The sequence below is a fragment of the Sinocyclocheilus anshuiensis genome, unplaced genomic scaffold, assembly GCF_001515605.1.
Source record: "Sinocyclocheilus anshuiensis isolate Anshui unplaced genomic scaffold, SAMN03320099.WGS_v1.1 scaffold999, whole genome shotgun sequence".
Taxonomy (NCBI): domain Eukaryota; kingdom Metazoa; phylum Chordata; class Actinopteri; order Cypriniformes; family Cyprinidae; genus Sinocyclocheilus; species Sinocyclocheilus anshuiensis.
This window is the reverse complement of record NW_015544197.1, coordinates 781,151-797,113: the sequence shown is the minus strand read 5'-3', so window position 1 is coordinate 797,113 and position 15,963 is coordinate 781,151. Positions and strand designations below refer to the sequence as shown.

General features: G+C 36.6%; 2 protein-coding genes across 2 annotated transcripts in view; both read right to left on the bottom strand.

The window, feature by feature from the left end:
- Positions 1-2,979: 2,979 nt before the first annotated feature.
- smx5 lies at positions 2,980-5,195 on the bottom strand. Its single transcript, XM_016497271.1, has 5 exons — positions 5,130-5,195; positions 4,623-4,690; positions 4,512-4,542; positions 4,369-4,428; positions 2,980-3,423 (listed from the first exon to the last, which is right to left on the bottom strand). Exons 1-5 carry the CDS (start codon positions 5,130-5,132, stop codon positions 3,298-3,300), a joined length of 288 nt encoding a protein of 95 aa, XP_016352757.1. The 5' UTR covers positions 5,133-5,195; the 3' UTR covers positions 2,980-3,297.
- Positions 5,196-5,999: 804 nt separating this feature from the next.
- Positions 6,000-15,963, bottom strand: part of LOC107696774 (phosphatidylinositol 3,4,5-trisphosphate 5-phosphatase 1-like) — an 18,717-nt gene continuing 8,753 nt past the window's right edge. The window contains exons 12-27 of the mRNA XM_016497270.1: positions 15,167-15,363; positions 14,871-14,988; positions 14,657-14,753; positions 14,365-14,503; positions 12,600-12,708; positions 11,304-11,392; positions 11,101-11,182; positions 10,910-10,999; positions 10,663-10,773; positions 10,451-10,530; positions 10,265-10,352; positions 8,971-9,117; positions 8,826-8,889; positions 8,421-8,630; positions 6,963-7,399; positions 6,000-6,502 (exon numbers count right to left, since the gene is read on the bottom strand). Coding sequence (XP_016352756.1) covers positions 6,456-6,502; positions 6,963-7,399; positions 8,421-8,630; positions 8,826-8,889; positions 8,971-9,117; positions 10,265-10,352; positions 10,451-10,530; positions 10,663-10,773; positions 10,910-10,999; positions 11,101-11,182; positions 11,304-11,392; positions 12,600-12,708; positions 14,365-14,503; positions 14,657-14,753; positions 14,871-14,988; positions 15,167-15,363 — 2,105 coding nt within the window. The 3' untranslated portion in view covers positions 6,000-6,455. The remainder of the gene's footprint in view (positions 6,503-6,962; positions 7,400-8,420; positions 8,631-8,825; positions 8,890-8,970; positions 9,118-10,264; positions 10,353-10,450; positions 10,531-10,662; positions 10,774-10,909; positions 11,000-11,100; positions 11,183-11,303; positions 11,393-12,599; positions 12,709-14,364; positions 14,504-14,656; positions 14,754-14,870; positions 14,989-15,166; positions 15,364-15,963) is intronic.

The window sequence follows — 15,963 nt, the reverse complement described above, 5'->3', positions numbered from 1 at the left end:
CACACACACACATTTACTTAGCTATATAAAATGGTCCATTCAATAAACTTCTATTGTTCTCATATATACTGGCTATAACCTAATCCTAACTGAAACTGTCTACATTGTTTCAATTTTATTTTTTACAAATGAGGACACCCCCAAATGTTTGTTTTTTCTTCTTCAGTTCAGGTCACATCTAGGTATACATTTGTCCCTAAAATATGCTGTACACAAACAGCCGTTTGTTTCACTATGTTAGTCAGGGCTTTTAAACTACTAAATGCTGACTCACTAGTTGGTGTTCAACAGTTTCACTTTTTCAGAAAGGATCATTTTGAATGGTGAGGACCTCACAATAGTCAAACTTATACACGTTTACACACAGAAGGGAGGCAATGCAAGTAAATATATACACACTTTATTTACAAGTTACTATTAGCTGATGAAGTTATTAAAAACCACACTTTCACCCACAATGTTTATTCACAGGTGAAAGCACAACCATGTAGGCATTAACACAAAAGCTCAGGCTGCTTCTTCAATCTCAAAATCATAAACAAGAGTATCGTTGAGGTCCTCAGGGCCAAGTATCCAATGATTGTTCCTCTTAGTAGAAATCTAAAAGCAAGAGAAAAACATGGATCACTGAAGAAAAACAAGTAGCAAAGCCATTTAGAAAACACTACCTTTTCTTCTAACAGCTCGTTGAGTAAGGAGTTTAGAGCAGAACCCTTAGCAATGCGATCATCCATCTAAATGACAAGGCAATAGGCCATCAAGACAAGCTACCTAAAGCTCACATTTCGCCAATCATTAAATAATTGACAAACTTCCTAAGGTCCATCTCTAAACTTACTTTGCTGTGGTGCAGCTCAGAGCAACAATCCTCCATGTCAAAGCTCTCATTCATGCATTTCTCCTGAAAACAGACTAGAACCATTGGAACCTGTCTGGTGTTCTTGCAGGGCCGTCCTTAGGGGTGCAACTGGTGCAGCCGCACGGAGCCCCGCGCTTGAGGGGTCCCCGTGGCAAACGGACCGAGAGGGGCCCCGCACCCTACCTCGCACCGGGCCCCGCATCAGCTAAGGACGGCCCTGTTTCAGTGTATATGAATCAATACACCCAATTCATGATTTAAGTAAAGACATCCACAGTGATTTTCAGATGCCACAGGGTAGTAATTGAAACAAGCTTTTGTGATAAACACGAGCAGACAAACAAAACCGAGAAAACTGATCGTAATAAAATATACTCTGCTGTTCCAAAACGTAGTTTCATGGCGAGTTCTGAGCACGAAATGACTTGGAACGCCACATGACGGTTAAAACGGGCTGTCCTCGAGTTTTGAAAGAACCAACTCTGTTATGAGAAGGAAAAAAAAAATAACACCTACCATTCTCATTAAACCCCGTATCCGTTTAATTTAAACGTAGCCTGCGTGAGTTTCAGTAAAACCGCGAATGGAAACGGAACAAGCAGCTGACAGCAATTTGTCTTAATTTAGTGGTTCACTCGTTTCAAGCAAATGAACAGATTTCAAGTTCATTGGTGAGCTAATTAGCAAATCCTTCGGCACTCTGTTAAAGGGCGCTCTCATAACATTAACACGCTAAAATCGTCTAAATTTGACTGTTAAAATAAACCAATATTGATATTAAAATTAGGGATTATTATTTCTACATACAAAACAGCAAACTTTTAAATGAAACAACGCTCTGCTACAGCCAAATGTTGTAATATATTAGTTTTAGTTTGTCAGATACAGTACAAAATGCTTCAGTTTTAAATAGAAACTAGTTAGTAGCAAGAGAAGTCATACACATTTAGAAAACTCTTATCTTATCCACTGACCCCCACGAGTACTTTTAGGCACTCCTTTTAAAACACTGTAGGCCTAAATAGGTAGCGCATAGTGATGATGATGAATGAATAAATCATTTAAAAATAAGATCTCATATGATGTTAATTTTTTTTAAAGCACAATGAAAATGCTTCAGTTTTAAATAGAAACTAGTTAGTAGCAAGAGAAGTCATACACATTTAGAAAACTCTTATCTTATCCACTGACCCCCACGAGTACTTTTAGGCACTCCTTTTAAAACACTGTAGGCCTAAATAGGTAGCGCATAGTGATGATGATGATGAATGAATAAATCATTTAAAAATAAGATCTCATATGATGTTAATTTTTTTAAAGCACAATGCAAAATGACTTAGCTCCTCACCATTTAAAATAGGTACAGAACTCCTCTACACTGTACATAGCAAAAATAAACATTAAATACAAAAACTTAAGTGTCCCACCCATATTTAACTAGTCATACACACCGTTCCTACACCTTAGCCTGTATATAAACATTTTAAGCTGCGCAACATACACTTTGGCTGCATCCGAAATCACAGAGTTCCCTACTATATAGCATGCGAAAAACAGTATGTGAGACAAGTGGAATGTCCAAATTCAGAGTATTCATAAAGCAGTAGTCAAAAAGTAATCTACAGTGAGATTCTGAAGTGCATATACAATGGACACTTAAATATCCCATGAAGCCACGGGAAAGGATTTGATTGGTGAATGGCACGGAGGCAACCCAACTGACAGATGTTGTACGTCCGGATTACATTCATATGATTTAAAACAAATAATTTTACCACTGTAAAAAAATAAATAAAAATAAGTATGTTTTATATTAGGGGTCTGCAACCTGTGCCTGGACTCTGGAGAGCTACCTTCCTGCAGACTTCAGTTCCAACCCTGCTCCAACAAACATGTCTGTAATTATCAAATAACCCTGAACACCTTGCTTAGCTGGTTCAGGTGTGTTTGATTGGGGTTGAAGCCGAACTCTACAGGACGGGAGCTCTCTAGGAGCAGGGTTGGAGACCCATGACATCAAAAATACCTTTTTAAGTCTTATTCAAAGACTTATTCAAAAGAAGTATTTACTCAGACAGAATGCGATTTTGAACAATGGTTGAAATAAAATAACAAAAAGCACAGTGGAAGAAAATACTTTATTCCTGAATTAGTAATCTGAAGAACTTAACTAAAACAAAAGTCATCTGGATGCAATACAGAACCTTCCAACCATTATTAAAAGCACACAACCACTACTAACTGAAAAAAGTCATTCCCTCTCAGTAATGGGTCTCATGACAACAGAGGTAAAAATGGAAATTAACAACAACAAAAAAATCCAGATTCCACACTTTACATAAAAGCTTCAGGTAGGGGAAAAAAAACATTTAATCTACAAAGCTCCACGGATGATGCTTCTGAACAGTCCAACAAGAAACTATTCTCAAATGTAAACATTATTGTTTCTGTTGCATAGCTTCTTTGCGTGCAGCATCCTGTAGTAGCTGTGTGTCCACCTCATCTGCAGGAAGCTGAACGTATCGCACTACTGATCCACGGATAAAGCAGTTTTTCACCGACAACTAAAACAAAACAATTAAAAGTCATATATAGACAGTTCTCCTGAAGGTTGAGCACCTGCTTAAACTCAATATGACATTTCATACATGACAGACTCAAGTGGCTGAGGTATAGGCACAGGCAGACAACAAGTGTTCTTTTCTGCTATTTAAGTATTAATTCTGTTTATCAATCTATTGAGTGATCGAGGTTTAAAGGGGTGGTTCACTGGATTTTTTCTAGGCTTGATTGTGTTTATGGGGTGCAGTCTAACGTCCCCTATCAGAAATTGGCTATGGGCTCTGATTGGTTAGCTAGCCCAGTGTGTTGTGATTGGCTAAACCGCCTCTAGCGCACATCTACGCATCCCGCCCCTCACCTCGGCGGCATGTGCTCCGGTTGTATTGTAAACTATGTGAAAATAAGCATATAATTGTAACAGTTTATTGTTGGAGGTGAGCTGAACGAGAGAGAGAGAGAGATGCAGAGCGTGTGCAGAGCAGGGGGACGCGAGGAACAGTATTAAGAACTGCTGCTTTAGAACATTGATTTTGAAACTTGTGAATCCATTAGAATTGTTAGAAGACAGAATCGTGATTCATATATGAATAGATTTTTATGTGCACCTCTAGTTTTCTCTTCCTGTTCTGCGGCCTCGTCCCCTTTGCTGCCTTTTCCCGAGGGCGGGGTTTATCTGGGTTTGTGATGTCACTAACCCGGGAAGTAACTCATTGTAGTCCCTACCAGCTGTTTTTGTATGCATTAAACTGCCAGAATTTCCTGCCAGACGATATCTCCGTTTGCATTGAACTTTCAGCTTTGTAACTTTGCAGATATTCTTTATGCTTCAACAACAACATTAGACACTAACTAATGTTAAAAAAAGTGAAATTGCAATGAACCACCCCTTTAAATAGTCTGAACACTTCCTAATCTTTAACAAGGAACACGCTTTGACTAGTTCTCACCATGTGCGGATATTTCTCAGGATCAGTGACACTGATATCTGTCAGTTTGATGTTCAGATACTGTGAAGGGAGAAGTTTAATTTTGAAATTAAATTCACTCAATATTTGCTTATATTTCAATAAAGCGCAATGTCCAGCCATACCTGATCAACTGAGTGTAATGTTCCACAAATGCTGCAAAGTTGATATTCAGAATGTGATGAGATGACATACTATTTTAAAAGTACATGACATATTAAAAGGAAAGCGCTTACCTCAAGTCATTCTTGAGCTCCACCACAACATCTTTGCCAACCAAGGACTTGAAGAACGAGTAGAAGAGCTGAGGAATTAAAAGTTTGAATGTTACATTCAAATTAAGGCCTGATATATGTACAAAAGATGATCAAACGAGTGAAAAGTGTGAAATACAGTACAACGCCATACACAACGAGAGAAGCCATCAAAAGCAGTTTACATTGGCTCTAAATTACTCTATTCGATAACAAATACCAAAGCATTAACAAATATCCGGTGCCAATAGGAGTTGTTTCTATTTGGAATTGAATTAAAAGAATAACAATACAAATTAGTTTGAGATTGGACAGGTTAGCTAGCCGTTAGCAGGACGCTGCCATTATTAATACCTCACCAACAGCGGTGAGCAGTAATCAATAATACATTTTAAATACTGCAAACAGATTTATCTGGTCGCTGCGAAGTCGCTTATTTATTTTTTAAACGGAAAGCACCGTTTGTTATTGCTAAATAACAACGCTTACCATTTTCACGCGGTTTTGTGCTTCAGATCACACACGTCATCGAAGAGCCCCCCGTGTTCTTCAATTCGTGCTTCTATTGGCTAGACGAACGAAGACGTAACGCTCCCATTGGTGGAGGAATGTTTGCGTCATCTGTACGCATCTCGGAAAATGCCTCACAAATACTGAATAGGAAATTGTCTATTTACGAAAAAATCTTATATATGTTATTTTTAAATGAAAAAATATACATATTTTATAAAATTATGAAATATTTTATATAATGAAATTAATGCCAGAGAAGCAAACGGTCCGTTTGACCGTTACTTAGCAAACGGTCCTCCTTCAATAGGAGGATCTCTGGTAGTTCACCTCTTTCACCAGCAGATGGAGGCAAATAATAAGCAGCACGGGTAGTAGCCAGTCGAATATGTGAAAGTGAAAGTGACGTGTAGCCAAGTATGCTATCGCATACTCAGAAATGTGTGCTCTGCATTTAACCCATCCAAGTGCACACACACACAGCAGTGAATAGTGTACACACACACACACACCAGGAGCAGTGGGCAGCCATTTGCTGCGGCGCCCCGGGAGCAGTTGGAGGCTAGGCTCAAGGGTCTCACCTCAGTCATGGTATTGAAGGTGGGAGAGAGCGCTGGTCCTGCTTAGAGACTGTAGCCTTAAAAGTTTGTCATCTATTTTTTTTTTCTTAAACACTGGTCATAACTTCTATTTTTTTAAACATATAGTTGACATGGTATATAACATGGTATATTGGTCTAATTTGAATCTAAGAAGCGAGAAGACTGATTAGCCCTGGCTAATTGCTAGTTGGTTAAACTAGTTCCTTGCTATTTACAGTATGGGCTCTGCAATGCCATACATAGTAATACAGAAATTAAAAAAAACATGGAAAATGGAAGCATGTGTAATTTTGAAAAGTGCTACACTCCTTGGATTTCTAAGAACAACTATTTGTGGCCTATGGTCAAACTGACTGATAAAGAGCATTTTTCCAGGAAGAAAAAAAACAACAATTCAATGACTGTACAACACTTGGTTTTATTATATACGATAACACCTTTTCACTCTCCTCCCTTTAATAAAAATATTTCAAGCAAAATTAAATGTTTAAACAGAGGCTGATAGAAATGATTGCTCTATGTGAAACTATATGCAGTGACATTCAAACTGTGAAACATTCATCATTTAAAAATCAATATCCATGTTCTTTCTATTGCTATTGTTTATACACTTATTCTTATACATTTATGTCTTATGCCCAGTACTACAGAGTCTCAAGTATCAGATATGAAGCTCACACCAACGATGATAGCTGATAGGAAATCATTTTAAAGGCCGACCCATCTTCAATTGTGGCGTCTCATTATGCCCTGAGGACAGACATTGCAATTGAAAGAGAAGGGAGAGATATTTCAATAAATGTTAAATATCAAGGCAAATTTATATAGTGCTATTCATATTGCACATTGTTTCAAAGAAGCTTGGCAGAAAATCATGATGTTATGTTTATAATGTCTTTATGCCTTATAATCGCCCTTAGCTGACTAATGAAGGCTGTAGGCCTACTATATATGATCATATAAATTACAGTTATATAAACAATAAATAAATGCTCTGTAGTATCAAATACTGATTGTTAAACCAATGGTTTTAATAGTTAAATGTGATTATTTTTGAGCCTAATGGATTGGGGTCGCTCCCATTATAATCAATAGAGCTGTTTACACTCAGCCCTTGCAACTCTCTGTCAGTTGACAGATGAGTTTCGAGACCCCGATCTAGTGTTTTGCACAAAGAAGGAATGTGTAGAATATACTATAGTTATCATACCATCTTTTGGTTGGCCTGATCTGGTTTGTAGCCGCAACTTGGATGGGAGCTCAGAACTGTCCCTGTAGTCTCTGGGCTTTGGTTGAAGCTCTTGTGGCTGACCAGGGCGGGACTTCATGGGCACTGGAGGTCTATTAGGCCCAGTCGTGCCCCCTTCAGAGCGAGAAGGCACCACTGGCTTCTTGGTGATGTTCTGGGGTTGTAGACCACTGCTCATGGTGTTTGTGGCTGATGATGACTGGGGTTTGGTTTCTGAACAGGTGAAAGAGCGGATGCGAGGGGTCGGAACAGGGGGCTGACGGTCAGCATCAAGGTCTGTTTTGGAAAAGGCGAAGTGAGCATCTGGAGGAGGGAGATGGTCTTTACTTCCTCGTGATGCACTCATTGAGCCATAAAGTGGATTCTCAAACATCTCTGGAGTCTGCCCATCCTCAGATCTAAACCAAAAATAACCACACAAAATGAATTTATAGATTAATCTAGAATCACTTTAACGGATGCAAACTGTCGGTTATTCTTATAACAAGCAGTGTTCATTTGTAGGCCTACACTTTTTTTTTTAGTCATCAGAAATAATATTTTAATTGGTATCAGTAACAAAGCAACATTCAAACAAACAGAAAATTGTATAAACATTAATTTAAATATTAGGGATGCATTATTAATATTGTGGCTTATACCTTTTTTTTTTTTTTTGTCAAGGCTGACAACCAATTAAAGGTAGACATTAAAATTCTATACTTTTTTGTACAAAGAAATTAAAAATAAAACACTAAAAGTGAATTTAGGCATCACAACATTATAATATACAATATGAAAAAGAATTCATTTTGAGATTTGCCAAAGATTACATTTTACAGTGTTATTAAACTGTAATATTATATTATATGTAATATTAAACTTATTAAACTAAGTGTTTTTAATTATTGACTAAGTTAGTGTTACATAATGGCAAAGATAATCTAAATGCAAAAAATGGCAAATGGGAATGAAATATCCAATATCAACTGATATTGATACATTTTAAAATCTCTAATATTGGCAGATAACCTGTTATATTTGACTAAATCAAAAATGTTTGTCAGATGACAAAGGATATATTGATGAGGTAAATGAGATAAAAAAAAATGTCTATATATCCACCTTATTTTGTAAATTACGCTATTTTCTTCCAATGCCAGATTTCCAACCCATTAGCTGCTATAGGTTAATAACTAGAAGAATAACAAAGTGCAGTAAACTGTAAAACTATTTGTGCTACAAACCAGTGTGTTTACAATTACGATAATACATTAAAATAATATAATAAGAAATACTAGTTTGCAATATTAAGCAGCATAACAAGCTGTTTTGTATCACTAAAAATAACTGGAAGTGAAGAACACCGGAGGCCCCTCGCACATTCAAGTTACTAATGTCTTCACCTGCTCTTAAATTAAACATAATGTGGATACTTACATAGGGTTTGATGTCTTTGTAGTTGGGCTGGGTGTAGCATGCTCGTAACTAGTCTTTTTTGGGGAGATATTGCCATGCGTCATGTCCTTTGATGAATGCCCAGATGATGACCCTGTTCTGCCGGGGCCCCTGTCTGACTGGTTATTGCTCTTGTAGCCTACACCCATATAACTGGGGTTACTAATGTCAGTGGTGAGGACTGAAGAAGACCTGTCAAAGAATGTCAAAGTTGTGCATTTGTACAAACAATCAAATCTAATTTTTGTGAAGAATGTCAAAGTAAACAAGAAAATATAACATGTAACTGATTTAAAAAGTAATAAAATAACAACATAACATTTTGGATATAAGCATCTGATAAATGAAGAAATGTAAACAGCAAAGAGGGAAGATGAAATATTTTACATTTTGGTATTATCTCCTGATTTGCCTTTTCCAGATCCTGGGTCATCTCCAACTTTAATGAAATCTGGAATAAAGCAACAATTTTGAGAAAGGAACACACAATTCTGAACTGGCACTGCTGTAAAGAAACAAATCGTGCACTCACCATACAGCTTCTCTGTCTGTTTTCCATCTGATTTGGGGAGCTGTATGCCACCTGTTAGCAGACCTGTGCGCTCACCATGATGTGCGAGTTTGATACTGAACTCAGTGTAAGAGCTTTCAGCAGAACGCAGAGCCACACAACCCTCACCTACAGGCAGAGCACAGCGTAATTGTGTACATGCATAGGAATATTCCAGTACTAATCAGAACATTGTCTTATGGCAACTTATGTAAGCATCATGTACACACATGCTATAACCAGATTAAGTCAATATTCCAGTTTCTTGAAATCCGAATATGACAAATGGCGTATGACTGTAGTATTAATCAGAATTTTGAGTCACGTTAACAGATTATTCGGAATACTCACCATGACTGAACAATCTTCGCCATGACTGAACATTCAACATTTATTCATTTTATTTGGAATATTATGATTAAAAATGTTTACAGGAATATCCCTGTATTTGTGGTGCATATAAATATAGTTTTCCTAATAATGTTCTAAACTAGGGGTGTTAAATTCCAGGTTTTCAGAGTCGACTCCAATTCCTTATTCCCATCATAGGAGTCGATACAATCAGCTCCTCAACTCCATTTATTTTGCATCAAAACAGGGTCAGAAATATAATACAAAATTGCAGTCATTATACACTAAATGTATTCTTTTTTTTCTTTACATACAAAAGAACATAGAACAATGTACACTTACTGATGTGTTTATTCTTGGTGGCAATTTTTTTAAATATACGTATAGGTAGTTTAACGATTATGAACACAAATTAGGTTAACCATGGAAAACCAAATTAATATTTTTTCATTAATATAACGTCAATGAAACGACAATGCTTGCATGGAGGTATGTGTAATTACAATGCTAAGTTACCTATGACTTCTGTTTGTTTTTCTAAAGGAAGCTAATGTCGGATGAATCTATGGCAGAATGATGTTGTGACAGCTCCAGCATTCTAACGAACGGTGTAATATGTCAGTGTAAAGTGCCTCACTTCATTTTGTTCATTCCTAGTGATACGGCCTAGTGCACTCAATTGCCACGCACTACTGGAAACCGAGTGACTGGAGAATGAGTGAACAAGTAAGCGATTTTAGACACAGCAACAGTCAACAACAATGGTTGATTTCTGTGCTAGTGTTAACCTTGACTACCCATCACTATTTTCACTAGAATATGAACCATATTCAGAAAATGATGTGCTTGCAAAGTGGTCAATGAGCAATAATGAGAGCTACCAAGCCAGCTCAAATGTGAGTTCACACGTTTTAGGTAAACATACCATATGACTCATCACAATCTGTAGATTTAATGCAGATGAGGATGTGCTGCTCAAGGAGGTATTCAGGGTCTGCAATGATGGGCGTGAGCTGCAAAGCGATTTCACAAAGAGAATGTAAACGTGGTGGCTGATTAAAACATGTATAATGTTTTAATTCATAATGATTTATCAAATAACATTTTTTACCTCAACTTGTCCGCTAAATCGTACTTTTATCGAGCCCTCTGTGTTCTCTTGGTTTTCTCCTTCAGGACTCTTTACAAATTCTAGAAAATGAATTGGAAGTATTTAACTTCACTGTTCTCTTTTTACAGTAGCTCGTGTGATCTTACAAAGAACAAAGTGGAGGGTTCAAAAGATTTGTGATCATTTATGATATAATAATTGAAGCTCCTCACTCTCCAAGCAGCTTGAGTGATACTCAATAAAGAACTTAGTCTTTGATTTAGTCAAAAGAACAGCTACGCAATTCATGATTTTTATAGCACCCTGTGCATCCTTTGAGAGATCTGTAAAGAGCAAAAAAATAGTTAATAATGCAACAGCACAATGCATAAGACAGCTGGGAGGATGTAACAGTTCTATGTCTAAAGGTAGGCTTGCTGTCATAGTGGAATATTTATTATTTTTGTTATTTAGTCATACCATTTTTTGAGACAAACTGAGAAGTCACACCAACGTCAAATGTGGCAAATACAGGGGAATGGTCACTTGTCATTATGTCATTGGTGCATCCTGAAATATGAAAGAGTAATGTTGGTTAATGTAATGACGTTTTAACTGCATTGATTGTTTACTGGAACTTGGAACTTGCATTTTATATTAAATGAACTAACCATACGAGTTGCAAACCACATGCGCCATAGGGTAGGACTTGCGAAGCACACGATCACACCATGAAGGCAAGTTGTATTTTGTCTGTTTGTGAGATCAAATATTTATGTAAACAGAATTTTCATGATTAAATGAGAAAATTCTATTTTAAAATATATCTGGTCCATGAGGAAGGTTGTTGAAATGCATGTCTTTCACACTGTACCCCTGTGGCTTTGGCTTTAGTGTAGGCATATCTCTCCCGTGTGTCTCTCTCGAAACGATAAGTGGGGGCAAATGTTATCTCCTCCTCCTCTGTAAAATAAAACATATGAAACAAGGATTAAAAAGGACGGTAAGTGATCTTGAGTATAAAAACATGAGGAACAGAAAAATGGGTGGAAGTCAGAAATGAAAACAAAGATTCTAAAAGAGGAGAAGGTGCTACACAATAAATAGAAAAACACTTAAAAAGCAGTGCAGTGGAACACAAAATGTGTTCTGCATGAAGTGGCACAAGATAATCACTTTAGATTTAGGGCATTCAAGCAACCTTGGTGGCATATACTGTATACCCATGTTTATACTCTATAGTTTAAAATTTTAGGGTCAGTAGGATTTTTTTTTTTTTTTTGGCAAAGAAATCAATACATTTATTCAGTAAGGACGCATTAAATGGGTCAAAAGATAAAGTAAAGACATTTTTAATGTTACAAACTATCTTATGTACGTTCTATTCATAAAATAATCCTGAAAAAAATTATTATGGTTTCCACAAAAATATTAAGCAGCACAACTGTTTTCTAAATTGATAATAATAATGAATATTTATTGCACCAAATCAGCATATCAGAAGACAAGACTGGAGTAATGGCTGCTGAAAATTCATTTTTGCCATCACAGGAATAAACTATTTTATAATTAAAAAAAAAAGTTATTTTAAATTTTAATAGTATTTCTCAATATTACTGTATTTACTGTATTTTTGATTAAATAAATGCAGTCTTTATGAGCATAAGAGACTTCTTTCAAAAACATTTTAAAAAAATTTACCAACCCCAAACTAGTGTATGTTCCTTCTGAATTTGGTAGTTTGATCTTATTTACTGTGGTTAATGATAATACAAACTATCAAAAAAGTCCTCAAAGCCTGGTTTGGATTAAAGTTATTAAACCTCCAGTTAACAGCATAAGGTCCTAAACTTTAAAAGATGGTTCTGAGTTGATGTTGATGTGATATTTGGGTACTGAAATACTTAAAATACTATTCCATCCCATCTTTGTAGAGAAACTATAAGTGAGCCATTCATAGGTGGAAGTGTAAACACTGTGGCGATTTCAACATTGCTCTGTTTTTCTGACTGGTCAGACATAGCAACATTGACTCAACTAAAGGTGTAAGTTTTGGCTAGGACGACCTAGGGATGGACACTGGGCAACTTTGCAGTTGAGTAATCGAAATCTGTCAAAATTTACAGTGGAAATGAAAATCGACAGGTACATTATGCACAAGTGCTCTCACCGTAGTCTAAGAAGACCTTCTCCTCTTCCTTCTCTATGTTCAGCTGATCTCTGGCCAGGAGGTCCTGATACTGCTGCAGTTTGATCTTCATTACAATGTTCTCAGCTTCCTGCAAAAAGCAAACAACTATGCAAAAGTTCTGTCTTTTCCTGTCAGTTGACGTCAGGAGCTGCTGTACGTGACAGCTCTGGTCTTAATAGAGGAACTGCCTGCTCCTGACTACAACTACGCTCTCTAAACCACAAAGGCAGTTTAAGCCTCAAAGTATCAATGTGGGTAACTGATGCATAACGTTTAGAAACATTGTATTAAAATAAGATTTGCAAGCGTATAGCAGAGATTCGTCTATTTTTGTTGTACTACTTTCTTTTCTTTATTCTAAAGCACTATGCTAAGGCACTTGTTCATATGATTTAGAATGAATTGCAGTGGAATTTCATTTATAAGTTATAATATATAAAAATATCTCCACTAGACCATTATAAATGGTCCTGCGGTGTGACAAATGAATTAGTAAAAGTACAAGTATTCCACATAGTCTGTCAATTCATATGAGTTCATAACATAAGTAAACATAATAGTTATAAAGGAACTGGTAAACACTGCAGGACATGTCAACCTTATATGTAGCCATCTGTTTTATAGCATTAAAGTGATAGTTCACCCAAAAATGAAAATTATATCATTAATTACTCACCCTCATGTCGTTCCCAACCCCTTAAGACCTTCGTTCATCTTCGGAACACAAATTAAGATATGTTTGATGAGATCTGAGAGCTTTCTGACCCTCCATAGACAGCAAGGTAACTACCACAGTGAAGGCTCAGAAAGGTAGAAAGGGCATCATTAAAATAGTCCATGTGACATCAGTAGTTCAACCGTAATATTATGAAGCTGGGATAATACTTCTTGTGCGCGCAAAAACTTTATTCAACAATTCTTCTCTCCCGAGTTACCATCTACCGCCATTATGGAGAGTACCACAACTTATGCGCGAGCTTTCCTCTGCTCGTAAACAAGGCGCAGCGCATGCGTGTTATACGTCAGCAGCATCACGCGCATGCGTCGTGTTACTCTCGATAATGGCAGTAGATGGTAACTCACGGGAGAAGAATTGTTAAATAAAGTCGTTAATTTTGTTTTCTTTTCGCACAAAAAGTATTCACGTAGCTTTGTAAAATTACGGTTGATCCACTGATGTCACATGGACCATTTTAACGATGTAATTACTACCATTCTGGGCCTTGACTGTGGTAGTTAACTTGCTGTCTATGGAGGGTCAGAAAGCTCTCAGATCTCATCAGAAATATCTTAATTTGTGTTCCGAAGATGAACAGAGATCTTTTTGAAGATCGTTTGGAATGACATGAGGGTGAGTAATTAATGACAATTTTCATTTTTGGGTGAACTATCCCTTTAATTACTTTTGTGATAAAACATTACCTCTGCAGTGGCGTATTGTTAGTATCTGATACAAAACAGAAAAGTAGTTTCTTTTATGAACAGATTATTTGTCTTGTGTTTGCATTTGACAGGCATTAAATAAGTTTTAAAAAAGTTTTTTGATATCTCTTTGACTTATACAAAAAGAAAAAACATGCCACATTTTTAAAACATGCAATGTTTGAGTATATTTACAGGAAAAAAAACATGCACAAATATTTACAGCATGCAACATGCTTGTGTCTATTTACAGGGGGAGAAAACATGCAAAATATTTGCAACATGCTTGAGTATATGCTGATGCACATTCATTTGAACCTACCTGTGATGGTAAGTCAACCCTATAATTCAGATCCCCCAGCCAGAAGAGGTGTGTGAAGCGATGTGTGATGTCAAAAGGATTAAGTTTCTTATCTCCCAGATTCAGAAAACGCAGAATACTAACATAGTTCTGGTTTCGCCTAGAAAAGGTACAGTAATAAGTTCTTAATTATATTATTCATATTATTCTTGTGTATACATATTATTATATATAATTATATACATATTATTTTTGTGTATTATATGTCAATGTCTCATTTGTCACACTAACAGGTTTCTGGGTTGTGGCTTACCTCAGTTTCTTTTCGCTTCCCGATGTCAGGTGACTGTTGACAAACCCAAAGGAGGTTCTATTAAACATAAAAGACACCCCCACAGCTCCTTTATTCCCTTTAAACACACATATGCACACACAATCAGCTTTTTATGCACAAGGAAGAGCGGTAAACAGCTAGCTTTACAATTGCTAATGATTTTGTAATGGAAAAAAAAAAGCTTTAAACAAACCCAAAGCATTAGCTATGCCAGTCTTAACGCTGTCACAGAAGACGTGAGAGAAGCGGTTCTCGTGTTCCGGCTTGGCTAGAACCACAATCCTTATACTCCACAGTGTCTGAGTGGCTATCTGTCAAAAACCACACACAGCTTGTACTGTATACTAGGTCATTCAACACATTCAAACATTTTGTCAAGTGTCATAACATAGCATGTCATTACTCCACAGAGAATAAAGAATGATCTAAAGTAGTATGCAAACAACATAAGGCACCTGAAGCCTTCCTGTGGGGTTTTGTGTCACTTACTTGTTTGAAGCTAATGTTGGTTATATCTCTAAGGGCTCCCCTAACTGTTTCTATCCACTCCTTCTCTCCCAATGGGTCCTCCTGTGTCCCAATCACATAGATATCATGTGGGATTTGACTGGCTGTGTCATCATGGGTTTTTCCCTGACCCTTTGACTGGAACCAGGAAGTGATGTTTGGTGGTGGATTCGCATTTCCTGAATGGACAGTTCACTTCACTTCAGTTCACATTTCACTTCATCTCTAGTTATGGTAAACTTCATATTTGTGACCCTGGACCACAAAACCAGTCTTAAGTCGCTGGGATATATTTGTAGCAATAGCCAAAATTACACTGTATGGGTCAAAATTATAGATTTTTCTTTTATGCCAAAAATCATTAGGATATTAAGTAAAGATCAAGTTCCATGAAGATATTTTGTAAATTCCCTACTTTAAATATAACAAAACGTAACTTTTGATTAGTAATATGCATTGCTAAGAACTTCATTTGGACAACTTTAAAGGCGATTTTCTCAATATTTAGATTTTTTTTGCTCCCTCAGATACCAGATTTTAAAAAAGCTGTATCTCGGCCAAATATTGTCCTATCCTAACAAACTATACATCAATGGGAAGCTTATTTATTCAGCTTTCATTGATGTATAAATCTCAAGTTCGAAAAATTGACCCTTATGACTGGTTTTGTGGTCCAGGGTCACATTTTATACCATACAAATGTCGGGACTTGAAAATAAGGGGAAGAAGCATAATATACAAGGCCTATACTTTATTAGTAGTGTGCTTCAAATCTTATT